The 11,010-nt window shown below is 42.1% G+C and overlaps 1 protein-coding gene across 2 annotated transcripts in view; it reads right to left on the minus strand.

Moving 5' to 3' along the window:
* Positions 1 to 2,283, minus strand: part of LOC133538684 (zeta-sarcoglycan-like) — a 449,291-nt gene extending 447,008 nt beyond the window's left edge. For both annotated transcript variants that reach the window (XM_061880386.1, XM_061880385.1), the window contains exon 1: positions 2,074 to 2,283. In XM_061880386.1, the coding sequence (XP_061736370.1) occupies positions 2,074 to 2,283 (210 nt within the window). The remainder of the gene's footprint in view (positions 1 to 2,073) is intronic.
* Positions 2,284 to 11,010: the final 8,727 nt, after the last annotated feature.

The raw sequence follows: 11,010 nt of genomic DNA on the forward strand, positions 1-11,010 counted from the left end.
CTGCTTCGTTGTTGATTCAAGTAAAGTTTGAATGTCATTAAAACAGTTAGCGCCATCTTTTGACACTTCTCCAGCTCCCGTCCTTGCACGCTACACCGCTGCAACAAAGATGACGGAGAGAATACGCTTTTAGAAGGCGAGGCCCATACATAAACGGCGAAACGGTTATTTTGGTTACATTTTGAGCAAGGTACCACCATTACACGTTATGTACACTATAAGGAAATGTTTTACATCTAGTAAAAAAATCAGAATATGTCCCCTTTAATTAACCTTGTCCGGTGCGCCTTTTATATGAAAAATTACCTTTGGTCCGCAAAATACGGCAACTGTCTTCCAGGCATACTTGCCATTCCTCCCCGATTTTCCAGGAGACTCCCGAAATTCAGCGCCTCTCCCGAAAACCTCCCGGGACAAATTTTCTCCCGAAATTCAGGCGGACCGTAGCTTGTTTTCAGGTGCACTTTCCCACATCATGTCTGCCTAATGATGTTATTATAACTCTAGAATGATCGAAGCGAGTTCTTGGTTACTTATGTGGGTTTATTGTTAGGCAGTTTCATTAACGTCCTCCCAGCGCGGCAACAACACACAACAACAGCAGTCCGTTTTCGTCTACCGTAAAGCAGTTTGTCTGTCTTAAACAGCATTGATTGATTGATTGAAAATGTTATCATTAGATTGCACAGTTCAGTAAATATTCCGTACAATTGACCACTAAATGGTAGATAGATAGATAAATAGATAGTACTTTATTGATTCCTTCAGGAGAGTTCCTTCAGAAAAATTTAAATTCCAGCAGCAGTGTACAGAGTTGAGATCAATTTAAATAAAAGTAAAAAGCACATAATGGGGGTTTAAATGAAAACAAAGTAGAGAAATATTACAATAAGAATAAAAAAATAAAAAGCAACAAATATAACAGTAAAATAAGAATATAACAAGACAAAGTAGGCAGTAGTGACCATGTTATGAAAACGTATTGCACTGTTATTGTTTTGCATCCCCTGTCATCCTTGTACCCCCCACCCCAGAGAGGTGTTGTACTGTCTAATGGCGTGTGGGACAAAGGAGTTTTTGAGTATATTAGTCCTGCACTTGGGATGAAGCAGTCTAGAACTGAACAGGCTCCTCTGGCTACTGATAACGCTATGCAGAGGGTGACTGGCATCATCCAGGATGCTCACTCGTTTGTCAACAGTCCTCTTCTCTGCCACCGTCACCAGTGAGTCCAGTTTCATTCCGATTGTAGAACCGGCCCGCCTGATCAGTTACACCCAAATAAGTTTTTCAACTTGTTTAAGTCGGGGTCCACGTTAATCAATGCATGGTAATGTTTGACACTCTTAAACAGGACAACACTGCCATTTACTGTACATGCATACGGTTAGAAAAACAAGGATGGACAATTCAACCCTTAACTCAACAATGAGTGGATGAGTGTTATGTGTCTGTAAATGTGTAAATAAATGAACACTGAAATTTAAGTATATCTTTTATACAAATATATATATGAAATCCTTGACTTGGTGAATTTAGCTGTAAATATACTCCTCCCCTCTCAACCACGCCCCCAACCACAACCCCTACCCACCCCCAACCACGCCCCCCACCCCCTACCTCCCGAAATCGGAGGTCTCAAGGTTGGCAAGTATGCAAAAATAAGTTAACCAGACGGAGACTCTTCTTATAATAACAACTCCGATAACCCCTGTTGGGGTTGGTCCTTTAAATTAGCAAAAGTGCCACAAACGTCGAAGAAAGCAAAGAATATTTATCTAAAGCTGGTTTTCCTGAGTTGTTGTGATAGACGCTAAGACCTGGGGGAGTACAGCAAGGTCATGTCGGACTGTTAAGGCATGCCCCCCCCCTTCCATAAACTCACCCTTATCGTCGTTGAAAAGCTGCTTAAAACACCATAATTCATGAAGGGTTGTTTTACCTTCCTTTTACCTTGAAAACCCTTTTTTTTTTAAAAGCACCTCTTACAAAGTGGCTTTCAACTCCCGCAAGAGCACTAAACCATATAACACTTTTGCCGTTTTAACGACTCGCACGCAACTCGCCTCTTACCGGAGTGAAATTCATGACTTTGAGTATCCAGATGGTCAGCGCCAGGTTGACAATCATCGTGACGAGGAGGAGGAGGATGAAGAAGTACAAGCATCTCTTCCTCCAGCCGTAGATCCCGACGGCGGGGTACACCTGGGCGCCGCACACCGACGACCCCCGCTGGTGGAGGGAGTTGGGCTGCGCCGCGAGGATGTACTGCTCCTGGGTCATCTAGAAAAACACAAAAACAAAGACTTATTTGTTGACGCTGCTCAATGCTGGAGATGGACTCCCAAAACAGAGTTTACGAAATGGTTGTTAAACCACTTTTTCGGCTTATTAGGGATTCCCAAAGCCCAAAAAAAGTCTGCGGGCTATAGAGCGTTTTCCGTTCGGGCTCCAGTACTCTGGAATGCCCTCCCGGTAACAGTTCGAGATGCCACCTCAGTAGAAGCATTTAAGTCTCACCTTAAAACTCATTTGTATACTCTAGCCTTTAAACAGACTCCCTTTTTAGACCAGTTGATCTGCCGTTTCTTTTCTTTTTCTTCTATGTCCCACTCTCCCTTGTGGAGGGGGTCCGGTCCGATCCGGTGGCCATGTACTGCTTGCCTGTGTATCGGCTGGGGACATCTCTGCGCTGCTGATCCGCCTCCGCTTGGGATGGTTTCCTGCTGGCTCCGCTGTGAACGGGACTCTCGCTGCTGTGTTGGATCCGCTTTGGACTGGACTCTTGCGACTGTGTTGGATCCATTATGGATTGAACTTTCACAGTATCATGTTAGACCCGCTCGACATCCATTGCTTTCCTCCTCTCCAAGGTTCTCATAGTCATTATTGTCACCGACGTCCCACTGGGTGTGAGTTTTCCTTGCCCTTATGTGGGCCTACCGAGGATGTCGTGGTGGTCTGTGCAGCCCTTTGAGACACTAGTGATTTAGGGCTATATAAGTAAACGATTGATTGATTGATTGATAATGAAGACTGATTATAGAGGTATTCATTAAGCGTTATGACAGCTGATATCTTCGTTGTGGGCGAGACAGTGACAGAATGCATAGGCAGGGAGAGCACGCCCATGATGGATGGAGGTAATTGCACACAGAGACAAGTGGACTGAACAATACTTGGCTATAGAGAGGATGGACATGTGCATGTGGCAGATCAACTGAGCATGGAACAAAGTGTTTTCGTTTTTGAAATTGAGTTATTACTACTGTCGTTGCAGACTAGTGAGTCCTTAAAAGGGGAACATTATCACCAGACCTATGTAAGCGTCAATATATACCTTGATGGTGCAGAAAAAAGACCATATAGTTTTTGAACCGATTTCCGAACTCTAAATGGGTGAATTTTGGCGAATTAAATGCCTTTCTGTTTATTGCTCTTTTTGCAATGACGTCAGAACGTGACGCCACCGAGGTAATACAGCCGCCGTTTTCATTTTCTACACATTACACACACGGGTCTCAGCTCTGTTATTTTCCGTTTTTCCGACTATTTTTCTGGAACCTTGGAGACATCATGCCTCGTCGATGTGTTGTCGGAGGGTGTAACAACACTAACAGGGAGGGATTCAAGTTGCACCACTGGCCCGAAGATGAGAAAGTGTCTGCCGCCAGACCCCCATTGAATGTGCCAGAGTGTCTCCACATTTTACCGGCGATGACAGACATGGCACAGAGATGTATGGATAACCTGCAGATGCATTTGCAACGATAAAGTCAACAAAATCACAAAGGTGAGTTTTGTTGATGTTGACTTATGTGCTAATTAGACATATTTGGTCGCGGCGTGACTGCCAGCTAATCGATGCTAACATGTTATTTACCGGCGGTGCTGAATCAGACATGGCACAGAGATTTATGGATAACCTGCGCATGCATTTGCAACGATAAAGTCAACGAATTAACAAAGGTGAGTTTTGTTGATGTTGACTGCCAGCTAATCGATGCTAACATGCTATGCTAATCGATGCTAACATGCTATTTACCGGCGGTGCTAAAGTAGACATGGCACAGAGATGTATGGATAACCTGCAGATGCATTTGCAACTATATTACGTTTCCTTCCACCCACATTTAATGTGAAAAAAACACTTACCAATCGACGGATTTAAGTTGCTCCATTATCACAAAATGCGAAAGTCCTGATCGTTTGGTCCGCACATTTTACCGGCGATGCTAACGCAGCTATTCGGCCATGCTATAGCTATGAATAGCGTCAATAGCTATTCGATCAATAGCTTCAGTTTCTTCTTCAATACTTTCATACTCCAACCATCCGTTTCAATACATGCGTAATCTGTTGAATCGCTTAAACCGCTGAAATCCGAGTCTGAATCCGAGCTAATGTCGCTATATCTTGCTGTGGTAACCGCCATGTTGTTTGTATTGGCAGCACTGTATGACGTCACAGGGGAATGGATAGTGGTTTCGAAGATAGCGAAAATAAGGCACTTTAAAGCTTTATTTAGGGACATTCCGGGACCGGTAAAATTTAGAAAAAAACTTCAAAAAATACAACAAGCCACTGGGAACTGATTTTTATTGTTTTTAACCCTTTTGAAATTGTGATAATGTTCCCCTTTAAAGCAGGGGTAACCAACGCGGCGCCCGCGGGCACCAGGTAGCCCGTAAGGACCAGATGAGTCGCCCGCTGGCCTGTTCTAAAAACAGCTCAAATAGCAGCACTTACCAGTGAGCTGCCTCTATTTTTTTAATTGTATTTATTTACTAGCAAGCTGGTCTCGCTTTGCCTGGCATTTTTGATTTGAAGAGAGACAAAACTCAAATAGAATTTAAAAAGCCATCAAAATATTTCAAAGACTTGGTCCTTACTTGTTTAAATAAATTCATTTATTTTTTTACTTTGCTTCCTATAACTTTCACAAAGACAATTTTTGAGAAAAAATACAACCTTAAAAATTATTTTAGGATTTTTAAACATACATTTTTACCTTTTAAATTCCTTCCTCTTCTTTCCTGACAATTTAAATCAGTAAATTAATTTTAGTTGTTATAAAGAATAATAAATACATTTCAATTTAATTCTTCATTTTAGCTTCTGTTTTTTCGACAAATAATATTTGTGAAATATTTCTTCAAACTTATTATGATTAAAATTCAAAAAAATATTCTGGCATATTTTTGGACTAAGCTATATTTCTAACAGAGACAAATCATTATTTCTTCAAGATTTTCCAGAACAAAAATTTTAAAAGAAATTCAAAAGTCTTTGAAATAAGATTTAAATTTGATTCTACAGATTTTCTAGATTTGCCAGAATATTTTTTGGGAATTTTAATCATAAGTTTGAAGAAATATTTCACAAATATTATTCGTCGAAAAAACAGAAGCTAAAATGAAGAATTAAATTAAAAAGTATTTATTATTCTTTACAATAAAACAAATGAATTTACTTAAACATTGATTAAAATTGTCAGGAAAGAAGAGGAAGGAATTAAAAAGGTAAAAAGGCATATGTGTTTAAAAATCCTAAAATTATTTTTAAGGTTGTATTTTTTTCTCTAAAATTGTCTTTCTGAAACTTATAAGAAGCAAAGTAAAAAAAATAAATGAATTTATTTAAACAAGTGAAGACCAAGTCTTTAAAATATTTTCTTTGATTTTCAAATTCTATTTGAGTTTTGTCTCTCTTAGAATTAAAAATGTCGAGCAAAGCGAGACCAGCTTGCTAGTAAATAAATAAAATTTAAAAAATAGAGGCAGCTCACTGGTAAGTGCTGCTATTTGAGCTATTTTTAGAACAGGCCAGCGGGCGACTCATCTGGTCCTTACAGGCACCGCGTTGGTGACCCCTGCTCTATGGTGTACATCAGCTCCACATCAACTCAGCACAACGGAATGAAACTTGAAAGATTTTCTAGTGATGGTTTACATTTCAATGTCGCTGATTCACAAATTTTGTTGTCAATCCAAAAGAGATTCAGCCTCAGACAGATCATCCAATCAACACATGGAAGCTCAGCGTCCAGGTCGGCCGAGGCCAAGCCAACTTTCCATACACTTCCAGAGACCCTCAGCATCCGTCGGTGGGACAAAACCGAGCATGTGTCCAATGATTGTCTAGTTTGGCTGCAGTTCTAAAAAACCACTCTATGCTCTACCATTAAAGTCAATGGATTCTCGGCTTCAAGACTGTTTAATGCACTGTGAAGTTACCACAATCAAGGAGAAGAAAGTCTCCAAAGTAGCTGATTCTGAACACGAGTTAAACGCATTCAAAGGATGGTTGGTTAAATGTTTTGACTTCCAACTTTCTCTTAGTGTTGCAACTTTCTCTTTGTGTTGCCCGATTGCATGTCTTTGTGTTCCCGGTCTGGCAAAGGATAAGACAGAGAGCTTTGACAGTTTTTAGAGAGAAGTGCCAGAACAAGACCTATTGATCCATCCATTTTCACAGTTGAGCTAGAGTGCATCCCAGGTGACTTTGGACGAGAGGTGATGCGCGTCCGTATTCGTCAGCAGTCAATCATAAAGCACATGCAGACAAAGGTTCACGGGAACGGAGCCAACGCTAAAGTTGAGGACATCAGGCCAGTTAGAAACCAAGAATATTACGGGGGAGGGACAGGTCAATGAGGGTATCCTTTCTTGCAATTTCCTAGTCACAAATTATGTTGGTTTAATTTCCCGATGTGCTACTTAAGTGAATTAATTAACTCATATTATATTTTGCACAAGGTGAATGTTTATATTCATCTTGGAGAAAACTAACCACCGGGTTTAATTAAATATCAGTATTTCAGTTTAAGAAGATAATAAGATAAGGCCCCTTACTGTGACATTCGCAGCTGGATTGGATCACTTCTCATAGAAACTAGTCCCTAATTGGGACTTTGGAATGCAAATGTGATAGCCCTATCCTTGAGAAAAGACTACATGTTCAGCTCAATGCCAAACATTTAAGTTAAATAAGTGGGTGGTACTTGTATAGCGCTTTTTTACCTTCAAGGTACTCAAAGCGCTTTGACACTACTTCCACATTTACCCGTTCACACACACATTCACACACTGATGGAGGGAGCTGCCATGCAAGGCGCTAACCAGCATGTTCAGCTCAATGCCAAACATTTAAGTTAAATAAGTGGGTTTTACTTGTATAGCGCGTTTCTACCTTCAAGGTACTCAAAGCGCTTTGACACTACTTCCACATTTACCCGTTCACACACACATTCACACACTGATGGAGGGAGCTGCCATGCAAGGCGCTAACCAGCATGTTCAGCTCAATGCCAAACATTTAAGTTAATTAAGTGAGTGGTACTTGTATAGCGCTTTTTTACCTTCAAGGTACTCAAAGCGCTTTGACACTACATCCACATTTACACATTCACACACACACATTCATACACTGATGGAGGGAGCTGCCATGCAAGGCGCTAACCAGCATGTTCAGCTCAATACCAAACATTTAAGTTAAATAAGTGGGTGGTACTTGTGTAGCGCGTTTCTACCTTCAAGGTACTCAAAGCGCTTTGACACTACTTCCACATTTACCCATTCACACACACATTCACACACTGATGGAGGGAGCTGCCATGCAAGGCGCTAACCGGCATGTTCAGCTCAATGCCAAACATTTAAGTTAATTAAGTGGGTGGTACTTGTATAGCGCTTTTTTACCTTCAAGGTACTCAAAGCGCTTTGACACTACATCCACATTTACACATTCACACACACACATTCATTCACTGATGGAGGGAGCTGCCATGCAAGGCGCTAACCAGCATGTTCAGCTCAATGCCAAACATTTAAGTTAAATAAGTGGGTGGTACTTGTGTAGCGCTTTTCTACCTTCAAGGTACTCAAAGCGCTTTGACACTACTTCCACATTTACCCATTCACACACACATTCACACACTGATGGAGGGAGCTGCCATGCAAGGCGCTAACCAGCATGTTCAGCTCAATGTCAAACATTTAAGTTAAATAAGTGGGTGGTACTTGTATAGCACTTTTCTACCTTCAAGGTACTCAAAGCGCTTTGACACTACTTCCACATTTACCCATTCACACACACATTCACACACTGATGGAGGGAGCTGCCATGCAAGGCGCTAACCAGCACCCATCAGGAGCAAGGGTGAAGTGTCTTGCTCAGGACACAACGGACGTGACGAGGTTGGTATATGGTGGGGTTTGAACCAGGGACCCTCGGGTTGCGCACAACCACCCTTCCACAGCGCTACGCCGTCCCTAAAATATGACTTAGAATGTATTTCCCTAAGAGCCATATAATTTTTTTTTAACACTGAACACAACTAAACACGTGCATTTTTAAGTAAGACTAACATTTCCAGAGTATAATAGGTATCTTATTCTTTAAAATAACATTGTTATTCTGAAGCTAACTGTGGTGGGGGCGTGGCCTGCGGGCCTGCAGCAAAGCAGGATGTTGCCAGTACTGGCCTCGAAATCAGCGACAGGTGCGTAAAAAAGGCCCACCTGGGCCTTTGTATCTAATCACCTGTCGCTCTGTTATAAGCAGCAGCCAGGAGGAGAGACACGGTTGGGGCTGGAGCCAGAGCGCGAGTGAGGACGAAAGAGAAAAAGACAATTGCTGGAAAGCAACTGAGAGAAAAATTAAATAAAACAATATTGTAACCCTAAAACAGGCTCTTGGTGGTCTGAAGAATCCCCAGTAATAAATAAAATTACTTCTTACCACTAATGCAACTTCTTGAACATAAAAAAGCATGAGAATGTTTTATATTTTGAACGTTATTTTCAACACTGCGATTACAAGTGGAATTATTCATTACTTATCGTGTTAAGCAATGTCAGCTCAGATTTACCCGAGACTCAGATGCAGTCATCAAAAGAGCCACATCTGGCTTTAGAGCCATAGGTTCCCTACCCCTGCACTAGTGAGTCACGGGGCGGCATAGCTCGGTTGGTAGAGTGGCCGTGTCAGCAACTTGAGGGTTGCAGGTTCGATTCCCGCTTGTGCCATCCTAGTCACTGCCGTTGTGTCCTTGGGCAAGACACTTTACCCACCTGCTCCCAGTGCCACCCACACTGGTTTAAATGTAACTTAGATATTGGGTGTCACTATGTAAAGCGCTTTGAGTCACTTGAGAAAAGCGCTATATAAATATAATTCACTTCACTTCAAACAGATGTTGCTGCTCCGTTTAATAATTGAAGTAAAGACTGAATGTCATTAAAACAGTCAGCTCTAACTTTTGACACTTCTTCCACTCTCGTCCTTGCACGCTACACCGCTACAAGAAAGATGAGGGGGAGAAGAGCCACGTAAACATAATATGACCCCTTTAATGCGGGGCACCTTTTGTACGAAAAAAGACCCGGATAGACCCGCTCATCGGCATTGCGCCTCATAATCCGGTGCGCCCTATGGTCCGGAAAAATACGGTCGTTAAAGTGTAATAGAGCAGATGTGAGCGTGGGACCTACTGCACACCAAGAACGAGACTGAGGATGTAGAAGGAGTAGAAGGGGATCAAAAATAGACAGCAGTGGGCACCAAAAGGCAGACAGGAGAGGATAGCGAGAGTACAAAGGAGCAAATGAGAAAATGGGAAGATAAGACGCCAGAGGACAGTTGACTCTGTTAGCTGCCGTGCAGCAGGATTCATGGGTGGCAGGAGACATGGACACTCGCTACGTACAATTCACCACCATCAGTCCGTCCGTCTCCATCCCCGCCTCTCACAACTCTTTGTTACCCGCACTCTCCAGACGTCCCTTTTTCTTTCCTCCCTCACAAGCCACATCCTTGCTGCATCTCTCCATCATTGTCCCCCTCACACCACATAACATCTATATTTGTTGGCGCAGCCGGCGAAAGGATTGTTTCGCCATTCTTCCACGCGATGACACCAGCGGGCGTCGATAGGAAAACACAAATGCCGAGGCTCTGGCCGGTCTCCAAGAAGCACAAAAAAACAAACAAGCAAAAAAAACTCCTGTATGTTTTGTTTTGTTGGTCTCAAGTACCGTATGAACCGATGGTGTTGGTCTCCACGGGGGGGGCCCTGTTTGTCTTTCAGAAACACAAAACCAAGGTCTTATTGCACCCCGTTGTCAAAATAGGGTGAAGTGATGTGAATTATATTTATATAGCGCTTTTCTCAAGTGACTCAAAGCGCTTTACATAGTGACACCCAATATCTAAGTTACATTTAAACCAGTGTGGGTGGCACTGGGAGCAGGTGGGTAAAGTGTCTTGCCCAAGGACACAACGGCAGTGACTAGGATGGCACAAGCGGGAATCGAACCTGCAACCCTCAAGTTGCTGGCACGGCCACTCTACCAACCGAGCTATGCAATGATCCAGCCACTGACGCAAGACAAAGCAGGTACAAATAGGAGCGGGCTGATTGGCAACAGGTGTGGCCAGGTGCCATTCAGCCGCAGCTGAGGAGGAACACAGCACTCAGGGAACAAGACAGGAAGCTGACAAAATAAGAGCACTAGACAGGAACTAAAGACAGGAGATACTAAACAGAGGAAATAAACAAATGCAGAGGAAAAACCTGAAACATAGACAAACTGTCAGGGGAAAGCCTGACAGAAATTAATTTTTAATCTACTTGTTCATTTTCTGTTAATATCTGCTTAATTTCACTCTTAACATGTTCTGTGTACACTTCTGTTAAAATGTAATGATCACTTATTCTTCTGTTGTTTGATAGTTTACATTAGTTTTGGACGATACCACACATTTTGGTGTCAATCCAATACCAAGAAGTTACAGGTTCATACATTGGTCATATTTAAAGTCCTCATGTGTCCATGGACATACTTCTTGAGTTTATGAACATAATATACAATTTAAATGTGATGCCAAAAAATGACGTAATCATAGTTTCGACTAGCTGTGTGCCTGTACTTGATATCATTACAGGGTAAAACTGAAGTTTCGTGTGGTGGTTTGAGGATTAACTGCACGGTCTGGATCAGTGATGGC

This window comes from Nerophis ophidion, linkage group LG20, assembly GCF_033978795.1.
Source record: "Nerophis ophidion isolate RoL-2023_Sa linkage group LG20, RoL_Noph_v1.0, whole genome shotgun sequence".
In the NCBI taxonomy this organism is placed as follows: Eukaryota; Metazoa; Chordata; class Actinopteri; order Syngnathiformes; family Syngnathidae; genus Nerophis; species Nerophis ophidion.